Source organism: Odocoileus virginianus, chromosome 14, assembly GCF_023699985.2.
Source record: "Odocoileus virginianus isolate 20LAN1187 ecotype Illinois chromosome 14, Ovbor_1.2, whole genome shotgun sequence".
Lineage (NCBI taxonomy): Eukaryota > Metazoa > Chordata > Mammalia > Artiodactyla > Cervidae > Odocoileus > Odocoileus virginianus.
Genome location: NC_069687.1, coordinates 57,917,809 through 57,938,644, shown reverse-complemented (window position 1 = coordinate 57,938,644; position 20,836 = coordinate 57,917,809). Strand labels below are relative to the sequence as shown.

The 20,836-nt window shown below is 42.5% G+C and overlaps 2 protein-coding genes across 5 annotated transcripts in view; both read right to left on the bottom strand.

Moving 5' to 3' along the window:
* NAIP (NLR family apoptosis inhibitory protein) overlaps positions 1–5,142 on the bottom strand; it is a 38,089-nt gene extending 32,947 nt beyond the window's left edge. The window contains exons 1-2 of the mRNA XM_070476792.1: positions 4,572–5,142; positions 2,402–2,501 (exon numbers count right to left, since the gene is read on the bottom strand). Of these exons, the coding sequence (XP_070332893.1) occupies positions 2,402–2,501; positions 4,572–5,142 (671 nt within the window). The remainder of the gene's footprint in view (positions 1–2,401; positions 2,502–4,571) is intronic.
* The window catches only part of LOC110152022 (general transcription factor IIH subunit 2), a 40,261-nt gene continuing 24,470 nt past the window's right edge, over positions 5,046–20,836 (bottom strand). Inside the window, exon 17 of one of the 4 annotated variants that reach the window (XM_070476794.1) lies at positions 5,046–5,145. In XM_070476794.1, coding sequence (XP_070332895.1) covers positions 5,117–5,145 — 29 coding nt within the window. In that variant the 3' untranslated portion in view covers positions 5,046–5,116. Of the gene's footprint in view, positions 5,146–7,818; positions 14,055–15,945; positions 19,000–20,836 lie in introns of those variants that run through there. The other 3 variants (XM_020915506.2, XM_020915514.2, XM_070476793.1) reach the window with 3 other exon arrangements.

Sequence of the window (20,836 nt, the reverse complement as noted above, 5' to 3'; positions counted from 1 at the left end):
TTAGTTCTAATTCCAGCTCTGAAATACACTGGCTGACCATATACTCGTGATGACAAACAGGTGAAAGGTGAAATGGTCATATAATACATGGTAGTTTTTACAAGGCATTTGCCCCATATACTTTGTTTACAATCCTTACAACAACCAACCAGCTATGGACTATCATTTGTCTTGACACACGAGATGCGGAGGTTCAGTAACACGGCTAGGGTCTGGGTGTCAGGAAGCAGCGCTGGGCACCTCCGAGCCTCTGCGCTCTGCCCTCCCCTTGGCAGCAGCAAACCTGAGCTCCCTCCCGACCTGGGGCTGAGCCCGGGGCTCACATCTTGCCCCGGCGCTCTGACCTTTCCCTAGGCTGTGCATCAGGGAAGGTGTGTGAGGGCCGCCTGACACAGCATGTGCTCTGGCTGGTTGCTAGACCATCGCCTGCGGGTGTGTGTGAATGGTGCTGCTGGGTGCATCCAGCCCGGGGACACTAAACACTGTGGCCCTAAGGATAAGTGAAGCACTGGCTGAGGCCAGAGCTGAGACAGGTGCCCAAGAGCCAGGCTTGATGGTCACTCGGTACATACCCAGGCGGTGCACTGCCAACACCAAGTATGACTGGCTGGGTGTCTGTTTTTGATTGGTCAACGGACCAGAATGACGCTCAAAGTATTTAACTATCTGGGGGAGCTCCCTGGTGGTCCAGTGGTTAAGATTCTCTATTTTCACCGCAGAGGATGTGGGTTTGATTCCTGATTGGGGAACTAAGATCCCAGAAGCCGTGAAGCACGGCCAAAAAGTAATCAATATTTAACCATATGGCTTCATGCATCCCTATAACTGTTTCATCTGCTTGTCAAGAAGAGCTCCCCTTCCTTCCTCTTTCCTCTCCATCTCTCTCTCCCCCAATCCCTTCTCTTCTCTGTTCTCTTCCTCCCTCCCACCCCCTCACTGTCTTTACAACTTTAAAAGAAATACATTTGTTTCCCAGAATTTAAACAAGATAGAGGTGAACAAAGTAAAATGTGAAAATCCCTCTCCACCTCATCTCCTGAAAACCCAAACCTTAATATACCGATTGTTTGATTTGTATATTTTAACTTTTTCCTCCATATATTTCAAACAAGTCCATACACCACACATTCATATTGCTTTTCTCCTTACTGAACAGATCAGACATCCTTCCATTTTTGTGAGCATGGCTGTCTATGTGAAAGGTGACATGTAACCCTAAACAGCAGCCCAGGTTTTTTGTGGTTGACCTAAGATCTAACCAGCAACCTCTTTGCATGTGGTAGATACATGACCAGTATGTTAAATAAAATGAGCCAAAGCCCACTGCAGATCCAATTATTAGATTACAGGAAATACAGGAAGTAGAGAAACATGTTAAATGACACCAGAAAAACATTCAGCCAAACCCAGGGCTGGAAGTTTTACAGGACGGACTACACGGCTCCTTTCATGAGAAAGTGACAAGAAAAAGTCAGGGAGGAGGAAATCTGTAAACTAAAAATCTTGAGACATCAACCAAATGTAACTTATGGACCCTGTTTGCATCCTAATTCAAATCAGTAAAGAGAGTAAACAGTAAAGAGAGAGGGGATGTGGACATTTGAACACTGCCTCAGATATTTTATGTGATTGAGGAATTACTGCTAATCCTCTTTAGGAGGCAGAATCATACTATGGTTATGTTTTTAAAAAATATTCTTGCATTTTAGAGTTATATGCTAAAATATCAACAAGTGACATTATATAATATCTGGGATTTGCTTTAAAATAATCTAGTTATTTTTATTTCTGGGGAAAGGTATGTGAGAAGTGAATGAAATATGATTTGGCCATGTGTTGATAAGTGGTCTCTATACTTGCATATGAAATTTTCCAGAATGAAAGTTTTAAAAATTTTAAAGGAATGAATTCATATTTGGTAGATACAATCATGTAGAAAAATACTAGTAAATGTAACATTAGAAATAATTTTAAAAACATGTCATTTTTTAAGCAGAGAACTCAACACCACTGTAATAATCAAAACTCTTACTGAGTTTTTGAAATACAATATTTACATTTGGTATATATTGAGCAGTACATGAAACCATTCGTAATGAGGTTTTAAACAACTTTACATCATCCCAATATAAATTATCCATATTTATTAAGGCAAAACTTCTACTTGGCAAATCATATCTTAGTATTTTGGATAATAAAACAATATTAAGAAACTATTTCAAAATTATATAAATAAAAAACTTCACAATGTCATCAGGGATTTCTTGCTTGAATAAATTCTGGAGCATTCTTATTTAGGAAGGAGAAAGGTCAAAACTGAAAGTTCTGCTCTGGGAAGGTGATGCTTTAGTTTTGCTTTGTCTTAAAAAAAATTACAAGCAAAAAATATTTATCTACTTACTTAGGGAACCACTTGGCATGTTCCTTCCAGGGATCATCATCGTCTTCCCAATTTCCTAAACATCCACCACAGGAAAAGCACTGGACAATGTCACGTTTACCTACATATGAAGCAAGACACTTAGATTGCCTGGCAACAGCACCATGGGATCGTCCAGAAGGGGTGTCTCTGCAAGCTGACTGCCCTGGGCATGGATGAGACGTGCTCCATCACGTCTGCTCATTCACACTCTCATCTGGTTGAATCCCCATCCACAGTCCCACTGCCCTCAGTGAGCATTTTTGAAGCCTGAACCTCACCTCTCAGCAGTGGCCATACCTCACACACAGAACTCCAAGCTGTTGAACTCAACATGCCCACCGAAGCAGTGGGAAAGCAGAGGAACCCTATACTCATGAAGTAAAGAACAGAAGACCTAAGCCGTAGCTTTGCTATGAAATTTCTGTGGAAACTTGGGCATATTTTTTTCTACTTCTGAGGTGTATGTCAACAAGTATATTTTTCTTTTTTGACAACTGTTTTTAGGGGAATTACAAAAGGATCAGCTTTCAAAACTAAGAAGAAAACCAACTGCAGTTTAGGCATTTTGAGATATAAATGGTACACAAACTGGTAGGCAAATTAAAGTCAAACTACAGACTCCAACCATTGTGAACATAACAGAAAGATGTCGTTTCTCTGCATTTTCTCTGCTTCAATCTCTTGGTCAATTAGGACATTAACTATAACATCTTGAAGAAATAAGTGATAAGTGCACTGTGACATCTGGGGAATCCTATACAGAAATCTTTGTCTCTGTCCATGGGATTCTCCAGGCAAGAGTACTGGAGTGGGCTGCCATTTCCTTCTCCAGGGGATCTCCCTGACCCAGCGGTGGAATCTGGGTCTCCCGAACTGCAGGCGGACTCTTTACCGCTGAGCCAGCAGGGAAGCATGTACTGTGTGTCGAGCACTGTGCAGTGTACCCAAGATGGAATTTAAATATTCTGTTTCTTTTTTTAAATTTTATTTTATATTGCAGTACAGTCGCTCCCCTGATAGCTCAGATGGTAAAGAATCCGCCTGCAATGCAGGAGACCTGGGTTTGATCCCTGGGTTGGGAAGAGCCCCGGGAGGAGGGCTTGGCAACCCACTCCAGTATTCTTGCCTGGAGAATCCCATGGACAGAGGAGCCTGGCGGGCTACAGTCCACGGGGTCACAGAGAGTCAGACACAACTGAGCGACTCAGCACAGCACATCGTTGATTAGCAAAGGGACTCAGCCACACACATATGTACGTATTCATTCTCTCCAAACCCCCCTCCCATCTAGGCTGTCACAGAACACTGAGCAGAGTTCCCTGTACTATACAGTAGGTCTCTGTTGGCTATTCTTAGGCACATTTCATAAGCTCTTTGGGCCTCAGTGACATTGGCTGAGAAAGGCAGGAAAAGGACAAGTTTGTTGGATTAGTGCAAGTGCTTAACCCGTGCCTGGTGGGGGTGGTGGGCCTAGCATCAAGTAGGTACTCAGTAAATGACAGCCGTATGTATTAATCAGGACTCTCACTCATATCTGTCATGACAAATATGGCGTGGCTAGGACAACTCAAACAATGGACAATTTATTCAGCATTCTTGCCTGGAGAATTCCATGGACAGAGGAGACTGGTGGGCCCCTGTCCACAGGGTCACAAAGAGGTAGATATGACTCAGTGACTGAGCACACACACACTTTTCTGAAATGCAACTTGACCTATATGTTATAATTAAACTTAAGGTCAAACACACACCAACACCCTCCAATACTGCAACAATTAAAAGAACAACCATTTAAGAATTTAAAAGAAGCATTTAAAAGAATCAGAGAACAACCATTTAAGAGCAGTAAAAGGAGGATGGGTAAGAAGGAGACTAGGGTCAGGCTGACCTCACAGTTTATTTTCAGGGCCTTAGAAAACCAGTCAAGTATTATCTAATGTTCAAAGTTTTAGAAAAAGTCACTTTCTTATTTTGCATATATTTTTGGTAAACTGACATGCTGTATTAAAGCTAAAGTAAAATTACTGGAGTTGAATCTTGAGGAAATAGATGTACCTAGTATATAGCATGTTGACCAACAGAGCAAAATATTGCAACTGAACCTAAACTTAATTCCAGTGAAATATTTCAGAAAATGATTTAAAATTACCTGTAAAGACAAAGCCAGCAGCCGAGAGCTCCCTTGGGGCCGTCCCTTGGGCATAAAATGGCCAGTTCTTGAAGGATTCAAGTCTGGCCTTCTCTTCTTGGTACCTTGCTTTGTCGTCCGTCCTCAACATGTTCTCTGGATTCTGAACTCTTACATCATACTTGGCAATGTTGCCAACATCTTTACCCAGAAGGAACTCACAGTCTGGATGGAATTTCCTGTGGTGTCCCATGGGGGGACTCTGGAGGCTAGTACCAAAGAGGATTAAGCTACAGCAGAAGCACTGAACGCTAGATTTTGTGCCAGTGAAATAAAACCCAGCTTCTGCCATCTCCTGGGGCGTCCATGAGCTGAAGGTGTCATACGTCACAAAAGTCTTTAACCTTTTTGCTTCACTACGCATTTGTGAATTAAAGCCTTTTTGCATTTTTTCTCTGTCTTTGTGCTCTTGTTCTTCTATCTCCTTTACGTATTGAAGGGCATTTATACCTAGAAAAGCAGACATCTCTGGGAGCAAAGCATAATCAAACTGAGAAATTCTCTCCTCAGGGGCTTTCTCCTGGGCGGCCATTTTCTGAAAAGGGATAAAAGAGGTTCGTCACTTGGTTTACTAGTTCTGAGATTTGTTTAAACCCTTTTTCTTTCTTTCTTTTTTTGTTTTTTTTTTTGCTGGCTATACCATATTTTTTAATTGGAGGATGATTGCTTTACAATGTTGTGTTAGCTTCTGATGTACAACAACAGACTGCAGCTCACCAGGCTCCTCTGTCCATGGGATTCTCCAGGCAAGAACACTGGAGTGAATTGCCATTTCCTTCTCCAGGGGATCTTCCTGACCCAGGGATCAAACCTGGGTCTCCTGCATGGCAGGCAGATTCTTTACCATCTAAGCCACCAGGGAAGCCCACACAAGATGTGAATATATCCCCTCCCTCTAGAGCTTCCCTTCCACGCCCCCCGCCCATCCCATCCCTCTAGGTCATTACGGAGCACCCAGCTGCGCGCCCCGCGCTCCAAGGCAGCTTCTGAATAGCTACCTGCTTTACACATGTATGTCATATGTGTGCATATATGTCAATGCTGCTCTTAGTTCGTCCACCCTCTCCTTCCTCTGCTGTGTTTCAACCCTTTACTCTTGTTTTTTCTTCTAATTACATTGCTCTTCTGCTTATAATTTACTCTAATTCAGAGAAAATATGCTAGTAGGTCTGTAACAGCGGACCTTTATCCTGCCTTCAACACTAAGGTCACCTATGGATTCCAAGTAGCTGGAGGCTCCCTTATAGCATCACTTAAGACAAAAGGATAGATTAGGGGAAATCTGTATCATCACATAACAAGTTCAAAGACACATGCTTGCATTCTCAACATTTCAGGAATCAACAAAGTATTTAATGCCTACAGGTGGAGTTGGATAGTTCCAGTGACCAACTTTGCTGTGTGCCCCGCCTTAATCAGGCTCAGCTGCTTTGGAATTTTGCCCATCTACCCACATTTCTGCAGAAATTGCAGCTCACTGAAGATCTTGTTTAAGCCCAAGCGTGCCCTTCATCTGGCAGTACTCAGTGTAAAGAACTCCTTTGTCTCAAAGATGTAAGTCCACTTCAGCAGCGGTTCCTCAAGAAGCTCTCATCAGTCCACAAGGTTACTGGGCTTTTGACTGAAGAGCGTCTTCATTTCAGTTTCTGTCTTCATGCGCTCTCCCCGTAGAATTCCTTTAGCAGTTAGCAGGTAAGGGTCACGTTCAGGCCAAAAGAAGTATAATAGCCAGGACATGGAAGCAACCCAGATGCCCATCAGCAGACGAATGGATGAGGAAGCTGTGGTACATATACACCATGGAATATTACTCAGCCATTAAAAAGAATTCATTTGAATCAGTTCTAATGAGATGGATGAAACTGGAGCCCATTATACAGAGCGAAGTAAGCCAGAAAGATAAAGACCATTACAGTATACTAACACATATATATGGACTTTAGAAAGATGGTAATGATAACCCTACATGCAAAACAGAAAAAGAGACTCAGATGTATAGAACGGACTTTTGGACTCTGTGGGAGAAGGCGAGGGTGGGATGTTTCGAAAGAACAGCATCAAAACATGTGTATTATCTAGGGTGAAACAGATCACCAGCCCGGGTTGGATGCATGAGACAAGTGCTCGGGCCTGGTGCACTGGGAAGACCCAGAGGGAGCGGGTAGAGAGGGAGGTGGGAGGGGGGATCGGGATGGGGAATACATGTAAATCCATGGCTAATAAGAAGTATCTGCTCAACTCTCCCTTTGGTTTCAAGTTCCTTCCCTTTACAGAAGAAACCAGCCAAAGCCTGGTGGACTTGGCAGCCTAGGGCTCTTCCTTAGTACTTTCTTAGTACTTTCATTTTTGCCAAAGCAGCCCAGACCATGAAAAGGGGGAGAAGGTTACCTGACACTGGGCTGGCTGTTGAGGCCTGCCTCGTTTTCCTTGCTGTTTTTGACGGAATTCTCCTCTCTGAATTTCTGTTTTAACCTATTTAAATGCTTCCGCTGGCTCTGGGTCTACCACCTTTAAATTCCATTGCTGGGGGTGGCGGGGAGGAGAGGGGATAGATTAAGAATTGGGGATTAATGGATACATGCTGTGCTGTGTTGTGTTTAGTCACTCAGTCGTGTCTGACTCTCTGTGACCCCATGGACAGCAGTCCACCAGGTTCCTCTTTCCATGGGATTCTCCAGGCATGAATACTGGAGAGGGTTGCCATGCCCCCCTCCAGGGGATCTTCCTGACCCAGGGATCAAACCCAGGTCTCCAGCATTGCAGATTAATTCTTTACTGTCTTGAGCCACCAGCAAAGCCCAAGAATACAGGAGTGGGTAACCTATCCCTTCGCCAGGGGATCTTTCCAACCCAGGAATGGAACCAAGGTCTTATGCATTGCAGGCAGATTCTTTACCAGCTGAGCTATTAGGAAGGCCCATAAATCAACTATACTTCAATTTTTAAAAATAGCAAAAAAAAAATCTATTGGTATGTTTTCCCCCCATGAATAATTACAGTTCTAGAGTGAATTGAAATCAGGATGCCTTCATCAGCCAACCTGGCATCAGTGGTTCTAGGTAGTTCTCCCACTTTTTTTTCTCCTAAACAAAGCCTGAGCCAGCATTTAAATAATCAAGTCAAAAATTGTTCCCATAATCCCATTCACAGTGCCAACTTCAGCAAGTACACAGGGTCAGATAATAGAAAACACTCACAAGCCTCTACATAGTATACTTACTTTAGACTTTAATAAAGTTAAAAGATATGATACAAAAATAAAAACAAAAGACAGGCAAACATCAGCGTGGTCTCAGACTCCAGGCCCAGCTTCTAGGAACCTTTCTCCATTATACAGCCCATGCTTCATTTTAGGTAATGAACCACCTAGATACTTGCTAGGTACCTTTGCCTCAGGGAAACCACTCTCTCAGCTAAGGAGGGATATTCTATGCTGCTTCGGTCACGCAGCCCAAAGTAGGACACCTGACTTGTCTCAAACAAGCTGGAATGGGCTGCCCCAGCCTCTGAGAGTCTAGCACAGGGCTACATTCACCGCTGGCTTCCCTGGAGATAAATAAGCACAGGGTGGCAACAAACTAACTGGAGTCACTCCTGCATGTCTACAAAGTTCGAGGGTCAGTTTTGCTAGTCCCGGGGCCTTTCTGGGGAGATCGCCAAGGCCCTCTCCAGGTTTCATGCTCTTTAACTGCAGTGCTATGAGTACCAGTGCTGCTGCTGTGTCGTGGAAAGATTTAAGTCCCCATCTGTGACTCCAGGGCCTGCCGTTTTGCCTCCAAAGAGAGAAACAAGAGTACGAGAAATAAGAGGCTCATAAGTGGAAAAGTACTTTTGCCAGAGATGGTAATTTACTTACCTGGAAGTTTATCCAGAGTCCCAGCTGAATGGAAGGAGAATGTAGAAAATAAATACAACTATTCTCTTTGTCCTTTTAATGGGAAGCAGCAAGAACACATTTGAGGAACTAACACCCAGAACAAGTTGCAATTTCCTGAGAAATCACAAGTAACTTCTCTAGGGTACTGAGTCAGCAGGGTTAGTCAGGACTCCAAAGCCTTACAAAACCAAGTCCCACAACAGAAGTATTTTATTCTAAATAATTTAAGACTGGTTAATGTTTCCGCTGCTAGTACATACCTGTCTGTATTTCTTTGGTGTTAGTTTCCATCTTTCCTGTATCTTTTTAGGGTTTTCTCTTTATCCATGGGTTATAAAATCTCAAAGTTATTGTGTCTTGGTGTGGGTCTTTCTCCATTTAGTGAACTCAGCGGACTTGTTTCAAGCTGAATGTGTGGGCCTCCCACCAGTCCCAGGAAATTGTCTTCTATAATTTCTTTGTTAATTTCCTACTGCCTACTATTCTATTTTCACTCTTTCTGGTATTCCCATTATTCAGATGGGAATTTATCACCAAAGTTCCTTTTTTTTTTTGCTCATATATTCTCTCCGTCCTTTGGCTGTACTCTCTTCACTATCTTCCAACTTTCCAATAGTAATTCTAAATTCAGCAATTATACTTTCAATTTCCCACAGCCCTTCTTTGTTGTCTCTTTCACGAGATCTAATTTTCTCAGCCAACATAATTTTTTAAAATCTCTCCTGCAATACTGTCAAACAACAAAACTACAATGAGCTTGTTGCTCTTTGTCAAGGGAAAAGGATCCATGGACGGGAGGAGCACATGTCTCAGGGCAAGGGAGTGCTGCTCCAAAGGGAAGGCCGGGGGTTCGGGGGGCGGAGAGTAAAGGTAGGTTTAGAGGGAAGAGGCGTGATTGGTCAGGAGGCCAGGGATTCATTAAAGGGTAGCATGTCCTGGTTTTCTAGGGTCAGGTAAACTAGGTAAAGCTGAGTTGGGGGTATTGTGATTGGTGTATACTAGGTTTCATTGACAGGTGTTTCCTTTAAGCGCTGGCTGACCTGGATTTAGATTTGTGACTTGCGCCAGGCCACTGAGGTCATTCCCATTTTGTGGGTCTGATATACAAATTATCTTTACCAGTACTAATCCAAATAGAGTTCATCTGTCTCCTGAATGATCTGTTTCCTCCAAGGCTAATTACTATTTACCTTTATGTTGAGATTTTTCACATTACCAGCTTTCCTCAAATGTGTACAGATCCATGGTTTTCAATTCATGTTTGAAAGTTAGGCGATTGCAAAGCTGACTGATCAAAATTCTGGTTAAAGAGTCTGATCAAAAGCCATGTGAGTGTGATCTGAACTTTACGGAGGAAGATTGGGGAGCTAAGACTTGCTCAGGAGAAGCCCTCAACTTCAGAGAAACACCTCAGAAAATGATTTCAAGTCAGTTGTAAATTCAGAGATAGCAGCTGAAAACTCATCTGAGGAACATAAAAAGACCAATTTTTGAAGGATTCTTTGTTTGGGGATGCCCAGGACTCACAGTAGCTCCTCTAAGTCAGTTTATTCCATTTTTTTTTAGAAGAGAAGAATCCACTAACGCTTTGCCTCAGCAATAACACCTGCATAGTAAACAGTCTGACGGTGGGGCAGAAGGAGCTGGCAGTCTCTCAGATATTTTCAGTTAGTCCCTTGGTTTTCCTGCCCACCTTCTTAGCTGGCATTCTGGGCCACCTGCGGCTCCAGGGCCCTGTACAAGGTACGCAGTCTCCCAGGTGTTACATGTGTATTCAGGCTGCGGGCTCTGTCCGTCTGCTTCGTTGGTCACTACTCTTCTATTTGAGTTTCCATCTTCCAAAAGTTTGTTAAAATATTCTGGGTGCTGAGGGTCCCCTCCTGCTTTCTTAATTTTTCTGGGTTTATAGTTTCAAAAATCATTTCATGATATTATGCATAATAACTAAAATTTGTTTAGCACCTACTACTTGCCAGGCACAGTTCTAAGCACCTTAGATATGTCCATTTAATCCCTTTAACAGTCCAAATCAAATAGCTATTTTTATTATCTCCACTTTACAGATGAGGAAACCCAGGCATATAGGGGTTTTGATTAATCAGTCTGGAAATGGAGTTTACACTTCTAACCACTGGGCCATAAAGCCTACATATTAATAAAAGGCAAAAACAGGTGTCCCTCTCCATTTTGGTAGTTCAGCCAGTTGCTGAGTTAGAGAGGCAAACTGTTACCAGCCCCATTGGCACATGAACTCTTCTGGCCAGGCCCTGGTTCCACAAGGCCATCTACTTAGCCTAGAAGCAATCATTGTTAATAGCGGACTCCTCCGAACTTTCGTATTAACACAAATAATATTACAATGACAGTGTTTTTCTGGTACATCCAGCTGCTTCAGGACCAACAATTCTTTCTACAGGAAGTTCAAAGGTCAGAGGGAACTCTCTACATTGTGACCCTTCTGCTGATAAAATTCTGCCCCATCAACCTGCTTCTCACCTATAATGTTTATATACACCAATGCACACTACATTTATTTTAGCTCCTTGTAGATTTTGTTACCCTTATGAATTTAATTTTTTTTTTTTACTATTTTCTAAATGTTTATTGATAATATATAGGACTCCTGGTCTACTTTTAACATCTGATTGTAAATATTCTTGAATTTTCTAAGTAGATATTTGTATTATCTGAATATTATGATAGTTTTGTCTTTAGCATAATGTTGCTTAATAACAGTGACAATAGATATCTTATTCTTGACTTCAGCAGGAATTCTAAAGTTTGAAGATATCTAGTAGATACCCTTTATCAGTTGAAAGAGCTTCTCTTCTACTCCTAGTGACAGGAAAAACATCTGCACAGTCTTAACTGGAAAAAGATATACATACCACCTCTACATAGCAGAAAGGGGGGAAAACCTCCAAAGAAAGAAAATGTGGGTAGCCAAAAAACAGACACAAATGTCCACTACACAATCTGAAAAGAGAATCTGACGTTTTGAGTTTTAAAATAATACTATTTTCAATGCCTTTTTTTAACCAAAACATGCATACACACCTAGAGAGAAGTATCATTTAGCCATTTTAGGGCACAGGCATGTATCTCATCATGGCTTTAATGACTTAATTGGCTATTCATATACTTCCTTTGGTAAGGTGATCAAATCTCTTGCCCATTTCTTAATTACTTTTTGGTTGTGTCAGGTCTTCCTTGCTGCTCGTGGGCTTTCCCTAGTTGCAGAGAGTGGGGGCTATTCTCTAGTTGCGGCATGCAGGCTCCTTAATTGTGGCTTAAGAGCTGGTTTCTCTCATTGAGGAGCATGGGCTCTAGGTGCACAGGCTTCAGGAGTTGTGGCACGTGAGCTCAGTTGCTCAGTGGCATACGGGATCTTCCTGGACCAGGGATTGAACCTGAGTCTCCTCCACTGGCAGACGGATTCTCATCCACTGTACCACCAGGGAAGTCCTTGCCCATTTTTAAGCTGGGTTGTTTAGGAGGAGGATTCTGCGGTGGTGCTTGACAGTACTGCTGTCCTCATGGTAGAATGAGCTCGCCAAGGCAGCTGCCACCAGCATCTCTGTCCCCAGGGAGTGACTGGAGATGTGAGCATGCACAGCCACACCTGTGAGGGAAAGCCAGTGACATCAAGGCTGGCTGTAATCTGTGGAACATCTTGTCACATGGGGATAGGCACAAAACTGAATTTTTCTACCAAGCATCTGGGCACTTGTTTCTAGCCATGGTCCCTGGGTTTTGGCTGAATGAAAGTGGTCAGTGTTGGTGGAAAATTGATAGACCACATGGAACAGGGTCATGCCAACTTTCCAGATGACATTTAAGCAGTCACCTGGATCTGAGTAAGAAGGCTTAGCTTGTGGAGTTCCTCACTGTTGATTTACATGTTTGGTGAGATTTCCACAGCAAGCAGTCTCCTTCAGCAGATCTGACACTAAAGGGCATGGCCTCTGGGTTGAAATGTTTTAAGTTTTAGTACTATTTTCAATGCCTTTTTTTAACCAAAACATGCATACACACCTAAGGAGCTGTATCATTAGCCACCATTTTAGGGCATAGGTATGTATCTCATTGTGGTTTTAACTTAATGACTTAATTGGCTATTCATGTATTTCTTTCTTTACGGCCTCTGGACCTTGACGATCTTGCCATTCTCTACCTGCTCTCAAGGCGTGCATCAGTAAGAAGCCAGGTAGGCAGCTGGGCACCCTGTCAGCACTCTCTTCTTGTGTGGGGGCCTGAACAAGAATCCCGTGTCTGTGCAAATGCGTACAGACATTACTGGCAGGCCTGTGGTCCTGTCACAAGAGGGGGAATCTGTCCTTGTGCGTGCTGCTAGTCTGACAGCTTGTGCCTCAGGGTGTTTCACTTCTGTACAGGAGGTCATGGCAAAGAATGAGCCAAGTTGGGAAAGCTGTGCATTCCAGATGAGAGGATAAAAGATTCCATGACAAGAAATAGCAAATATTCTTGAAGCTGGTTGAACACCAGAAAGAGTATGCAACAATCAAGAAAGGAGGTCTAACAAAGCCTGCAGGTGCTAATGCCAGATTTTATGTCATTGCATTGGGGACCTTGGTCATTGCAGCATATATTGAGGACCCTTAGACATCATTTCATGATTTCTATACTGTCTTTCAATTTAAAAAAACCTGGGACATGTGCAGTCAGAAAAAACAGTAAAAATAAGATAAATTGGTCATTTATTGAACGCAAGAATTGTTTATATATTTTTAGACACGAGTCTTCTGTTATATGTTTGCACTGCAAACATGTTCTCCCTGTCTATGAACTCTTTTTGTTTTCTTAATGGAGTATTCCAAAGCAGATGTTTTAAATTTTGATGAAGTCTGACTTTAATTTTCTCCTTTTAAGATAGATGCTTTTTGTGTCCTAAGAAATCATCACCTACTCTTAAGATTGTGATGATGTTCTAAAAATTAACATTTGTGTGGTTTTAAAAAATTAGATGTCAACATTTAAAACTTAAGGAATTCACTTAAAAGTCCAGTTTTTCAGTTTCTATTTAAATATTAAAATATACAGCCTGAGGGAAACTACATTTTCAGAAATAAAAAATAGGTTGGAGCTGAGTAATAGTTACCTCCTTTGAAAAAACTTTTTTCTTGTGGACTAGGTTAACAGATGCCCATGTATAAAATTCAAAAGGAACAAAAGGGTGTACTGAGACTGAATCTCTCCACCCCTGCTCCAAGCATCCAGAGGCTGCCTCCTGCAGATGGAACCGGTACTTTTCAGGTGCTTACCACTTTGCATTAACCTGGCTCCTTTTCAAGTATTTGCATAACCTGCCCGGTCTCCTCAGGTATTTGAATTTGCACCAGAGCCCATGTCACAGCCTCTCTTCTGCACTCCCACGCACTTGGCAAATCATCAGCACTGTCACATGGAGCTCTTTACAGGTCTGCCTCTTAGGCTGGGAGGGTCACAGGGCCGCAAGGTCAGGGTTTGTTTCCTCTTCTTGGTGTCTATATCCAGACACAAAGGGTCTCATCAGACAGACAGCAGATGTACAAGGTTTGCTGAGTGAACTAATGGGTAAATGAACAAATTGTGTATTACTTCCTGTGCCCTGGCCTGAGGTGTGACTCAAGTAACAATTTATAGTCAGGTGAAATCAAGAATTTATATCCCATAAGGACTCCATCTATGTCCCCAGCCCACCGTGTAACAGGTCTCCACAGAACAGAATTGGAAGACAAGGGAAGAAAACAATGACTCTCCTATTTTTACAGAACTGGACCCAGAAGGGGGATCAGGACACTCTGAGGCTATTTCTCAGAAGCATGACGATCTCCTATGCTCTTTTCTTCCTTACTATAGGCCCTGGGGACTCATGGTTCTTGCCCTTTCTCCTAAACTCTCATCCACTACAGACAGGGGAATTCTACTGCCCCACTTCCCAAGGGCTGGTTGTACCGCCCTTTCTTTTCGCCATTCATGAAGGCACTTCATGTTATAAGTGTGCTGATCGTTACAGAGGTATAGACAGCTGAACACAGAGAGGACCACAAATGAGGAATTTCGCAGATTGAGAACTCTTACAAAATGTTTACAGTTCCTCTTCCCTACTGCCATTCTGAGCAACAGTGAAGTGAAAGTCACTCAGTCGGGTCCGACTCTTTGTGACCCCACGGACTATACAGTCCATGGAATTCTCCAGGCCAGAATACTGGAGTGGGTTGCCATGTCCTCCTCCAGGGAATCTTCCCAACCCAGGGATTGAACCCAGGTCTCCCGCATTGTGGGCGGATTCTTTACCAGCTGCGCCACAAGGGAAGCCCAAGAATATTGGAGTGGGTAGCCTATCCCTGGATCTTCCAGATCCAGGAATCGAACCGGGGTCTCCTGCATTGTAGGTGGATTCTTTACCAACAGAGCTATCAGGGAAGCCACCTCTGGGAAGCAGAATCCCTGTTTTCCCCTCACTGTTTCAACATAAGTGAGTGTTTCAATTGTGACAGGCACTCAGATATATAGTGGGTCAACTTGTGCTCCTCAAATACGAGCCTTAACATGCTTTTAATCTAACTCCTTATCTTCTTCAGCCTCCACATAGTGCTGCCATCTTCACCTTGTAGTTACTCTAGGGCAAACAAGGTCACAACAAAATAGAAACAGTGCACATACTGTCACATATAGTTGGAACGTATTGTTTACACTATGACCCAAATAAATGAAAAAGCAATTTTACTACAGTTCATCTTCAACCTCCAGCTCCATACCCACGGCTTTATTTGATGAACACGACTGCTTTCAGGTCCTTAACTAATAACTAACATTAGTTACTTTACTTTCATTTGTCTCACCACAGCTTCCCAGGATTCCACAAATTTTATTATTTTTGAATACTAAACTATATAAAAATATTTTAAAATAAGTCTTACTCTCACCCATTGTTCCTACGTATTCTTCCAATGTTTCCTTTTATTTATTTTTAAACTTTATTTCTTTGGCTGCATGGTGTAGCTTGTGAGATCTTAGTTCCCCAACCAGGGATCGAATCTGTGCCTGCTGCACTGGAAGTACAGAGTCCTAACCACTGGGCTGGCAGGGAATTTCCTTATTTTTTTTTTTAAAGCTTTATTTATTTTTTGGCCATCGTGGGTCTTGGTCACTGTGCATAGGCTTTCTCTAACCGTCTCCTGTTGAGGAGCACAGGCTCTGGGCCTCTGGGCTTCAGTAGCTGCAGCTCCCAGGCTTTGGAGTGCAGGCTCAGTCCTTGTGATGCACGGGCTCAGCTGCTCCAAGGCATGTGGGATCTTCCCGGACCAGGGATCCAACAGGTGTCCCTTATGTTCCAAGACTGATTCTTAACCATTACACCACCAGGGAGGCCCCCAAATTCCCTCATTTAAAAAAAACAAAACAGCTTTCGTGACATATACTTCACATACCATACAACTTAACCTATTCAAAGTGTGTGATTCAGTGGTTTTAGTACTTTCACAGAGTTGAACAATCATCACCACAGTCAATCTTACAACATTTTCATCAGTCCAAAGACAAACTCCATACTCATTAATACTCACTCTTGCCCCCAGCTGTCTGTAGTATTCCCCTGTGATCTTTATTTCTGTGAGGTCCAAAGTGATGTTTCCTCTTTCACTCTTGATTTCAGTAATTTGAGTCCTCTTTTTTCTCTTGGTCAGCTTAGCAAAATATTTGTCAACTGGTTGGGCTAACTTTTGGTTTCACTGATTTCCTCTATTGCTTTCCACTGCTTCTTTTTGCAAATACAAATATATATTTTTATTTTTCTTTCTTCCTTACATAGCAGGTAGCATATTATATATCCTGAACACTCATATATTCTGAAGAGTATACTTTTGGTAGAAGGAAAATGATCCTCAACAGATCTGAGATATAAGAGTAAATCACGAGCCAAGAAAGTGGTAAATATGTGATCAAATCATAATAAACACTAACTGGTTAAAACAAATGTAAATGTCTACTGAAACACCAAAAGAAATATACAATGGTAATAATATATAAGGAAGGAAGGAGGTAAATGAGGGTAAATATATTATCTGTGGGGAGGGCAAAGGTACAACTTAACTTCAGGTCTGACGTTATGTAGGAGTACTGGAAGCAGTGCTTCCTCAGATTCTCTTGGCCACCTCCTCCTTTCCAAGGTGCTACTTGCCTCCACCTCTGCACTGCTGCTGCCTTTGCCTAGCTTCCTGAGCTGGCTGGAGTCCAAACTGAAGTCCACCAAGCCTATCTGACTCCACAGAATTGGGTGCAGTGCCATACCACTGACTTCTTTCAGTTCAGTTCAGTTCAGTTGCTCAGTTGTGTCCAACTTGTTGTGACCCCGTGGACTGCAGCACGCCAGGTTTCCTTGTCCATCACCAACTCCGGGAGCTTGCTCAAACTCATGTTTATTGAGTTAGTGATGCCATCCAACCATCTCATCCTCTGTCGTCCACTTCTCCTCTTGCCTTCAATCCTTCCCAGCATGAGGGTCTTTTCAAATGAATCAGTTCTTTGCATCAGGTTGCCGAAGTATTGGAGCTTCAGCTTCAGCATCAGCCCTTCCAATGAATGCTCAGGACTGATTTCCTTTAGGATGGACTAGTTGGATCTCCTTGCAGTCCAAGGGACTCTCAAGAGTCTTCTCCAGCACCACAGTTCAAAAGCATCAATTCTTCAGCGCTCAACTTTCTTTATGGTCCAACTGTCACATCCATACATGACTACTGGAAAAATCTTAGCTTTAACTATATGGACCTCTGTCAGCAAAGCAATGTCTCTGCTTTTTAATATGCTGTGTAGGTTGGTCATAGCTTTTCTTCCAAGAAGCAAGCCTCTTTTAATTTCATGGCTGCAATCACCATCTGCAGTGATTTTGAAGCCCACAAATATAAAGTTTGTCACTCTTTCCACTGTTTCCCCATCTACTGCTGTGAAGTGATGGGACTGGATGCCATGATCTTTGTTTTTTGAATGCTGAGTTTTAAGCCAGCTTTTTCACTCTCCTCTTTCACTTTCATCAGGAGGCTCTTTAGTTCCTCTTCGCTTTCTGCCAGAAGGGTGGTGTCATCTGCATATCTGAGGTTATTGATATTTCTCCTGGCAATCTTGATTCCAGCTTGTGTTTTATCCAGCCCAGCGTTTCTCATTATGTACTCTACATATAAGTTAAATAAGCAGGGTGACAATATACAGTCTTGACGTACTCCTTTCCCAATTTGGAGTCAGTCTGTCATTCCATGTTCAGTTCTAAGTGTTGCTTCCTGACCTGTATACAGATTTCTCAGGAGGCAGGTCAGGTGGTCAGGTATTCCCATCTCTTTAAGAATTTTCCACAGTTTGTTGTGATCCACACAGTAAAAGGCTTTGGTGCAGTCAATGAAGCAGAAGTAGATGTTTTTCTGGAATTCTCTTGCTTTTTCTATGATCAAACAGATGTTGGCAATTTGATCTCTGGTTCCTCTGCCTTTTCTAAATCCAGTTTGAACATCTGGAAGTTCTCAGTTAACGTACTGTTGAAGACTAGCTTGGAGAATTTTGAGCATTATTTTACTACTGTGTGAGATGAATGCAACTGTGCAGTAGTTTGAACATTCTTTGGCATTGCCTTTCTTTGGGATTGGAAAGAAAACTGACCTTTTCCAGTCCTGTGGCCACTGCTGAGTTTTCCAAATATGCTGGCATATTGAGTGCAGCACTTTCACAGCATCATCTTTCAGGATTTGAAATAGTTCAATTGGAATTCCATCACTTCCCCTAGCTTTGTTTGCAGTGATGCTTCCAAAGGCTCACTTGACTTTGCATACAAGGATGTCTTGCTCTAAGTGAGTGATCACACCATCGTGATTATCTGGGTTGTGAAGATCTTTTTTGTACAGTTCTTCTGTGTATTCTTGGCATCTCTTCTTAATCTTCTGCTTCTGTTAGGTCCACACCATTTTTTCCTCTTTCGATCCCATCTTTGCATGAAATGTTCCCTTGGTATCTCTAATTTTCTTGAAGAGATCTCTAGTCTTTCCCATTCTATTATTTTCTTCTATTTCTTCACACGGATCACTTAGGAAGGCTTTCTTTTCTCTCCTTGCTATTCTTTGGAACTCTGCATTTTGATGGATATATCTTTTCTTTTCTCTTTTGCCTTTCACTTCTCTTTTTTTTCTCAGCTATTTGTAATGCCTCCTCAGACAACCATTTTGCCTTTTTCCATTTCTTTTTCTTGGGGATGATTTTGATCACAGCCTCCTGTACAATGTCACGAACCTTGTTCCATAGTTCTTCAGGCACTCTATCAGATCTAATCCCTTGAAACTATTTGTCACTTCCACTGTATAATTGTAAGGGATTTGATTTAGATCATACCTGAATGGTCTAGTGGTTTTCCTACTTTCTTCAATTTAAGTCTGAATTTTGCAATAAGGAGTTCATGATCTGAGCCTCAGTCAGTTCTTGGTCTTTTTTTTTTTTTTTTTTGCTGACTCTGTAGAGCTTCTCCATCTTTGGCTGCAAAGAATAGAATCAATCTGATTTCAGTATTGACTATCTGGTGATGTCTATGTGTAGAGTCATCTCTTGTGTTGTTGGAAGAGGGTGTTTGCTATGACCAGCGAGTTCTCTTGGCAAAACTCTGTTACCCTTTGTTCTGCTTCATTTTGTACTCCAAGGCCAAATGTGCCTGTTATTCCAGGTATCTCTTGACTTCCTACCTTTGCATTCCATTCCACTATGATGAAAAGGACAACTTTTTTTGGTGTCAGTTCTAAAAGGTCTTATAGGTCTTAAGAGAACCATTCAACTTCTGCTTCTTTGGCATTAGTGGTTGAGGCATAGTCTTGGATTACTGTGATATTGAATGGTTTGCCTTGTAAACAAACAGAGATCATTCTGCTGTTTTTGAGATTGCACCCAAGTACTGCATTTCAGACTCTTTTGTTGACTATAAGGGCTACTCCATTTCTTCTAAGGGATTCTTGCCCACAGTAGTAGATGTAATGGTCATCTGAATTAAATTTGCCCCTTCCAGTCCATTTTAGTTTGCTGATTCCTAAAATGTCAATGTTCACTCTTGCCATCACCTGTTTGACCACTTCCAATTTACCTTGATTCATGGGCCTAACATTCCAGGTTCCTATGCAACACTGCTCTTTATAGCATCAGACTTTACTTGCATCACCAGTCGCATTCACAACTGGGTGGTGTTTTTGCTTTGCCTCAGCCTCTTCATTCTTTCCTGAGCTATTTCTCCACTCTTCTCCAGTAGCATACTAGGCACCTATTGACCTGGGGAGTTCATCTTTCAGTATCATTTCTTTTTGCCTTTTCATACTGTTCATGGGGTTCTCAAGGCAAGGATACTGAAGTGGTTTGCCATTCCCTTCTCCAGTGGACCATGCTTTTTCAGAACTCTCCACTATGACCTGTCCTTCTTGAGTGGCCCTACACAGCATGGCTCATCATTTCACTGAGTTAGACAAGGCTGTGATCCATGTGATCAGTTTGCTTAGTTTTCTGATTGTGGTTTTCATTCTGTCTGCCCTCTGAAGGATAAGGATAAGAGGCTTATGGAAGCTTCCTGATGAGAGGGCCTGGCTGTGGGGAAATCTGAGTCTTGCTCTGATGGGTAGGGCCATGCTCAGTTCAGTTTAGTTCAGTTGTTCAGTCATGTCTAACTCTTTGCGACCCCATGGACTGCAGCATGTCAGGCTTCCCTGTCTATTACCAACTCCTGGAGGTTGCTCAAACTTATGTCCATCGAGTTGGTGATTCTATCTAGCCATCTCATCCTCTGTCATCCACTTGTCCTCCTGTCTTCAATCATGCTCAGTAAATCTTTAATTTTCTGTTGATGGGTGGGGCTGACTGACTTCCTTAGCAATTACCAAAGGATAAAGAATCTGCCTGCAATGTGGCATACCTAGGATCGATCCCTGGGTTGGGGAAATCCCCTGGAGTAGGAAATGGCAACCCAGTTTAGTATTCTTACCTGGAGAATCCCCATGGACAGAGAAGCCTGGCGGGCTGCAGTCTATGGGGTTGCAAAGAGTCTATGCGACGGAATGACTAAGCACAAAGGACCAGATGACACTGCACTGGCTGGCCAATGGGAAATGGGAGAAGTCAGGAAACTGCATTACTCTTCCTTCCTCCCTTCGATGGAATGCACAGAGGGGCAGCTCCTCCTTATAAATCAATCTTCTGGAGACGACCCAAACTCTTAAGTGAACACACTTGCTGGGAGACCTTATGATTTTTCACAGTTCATCATCCAGTCTGGCCACCATGATAAACACATTGTTTTTCCTTGTCTCACTTTCCCTTTTTCTCCTTATCTTTGTATCCC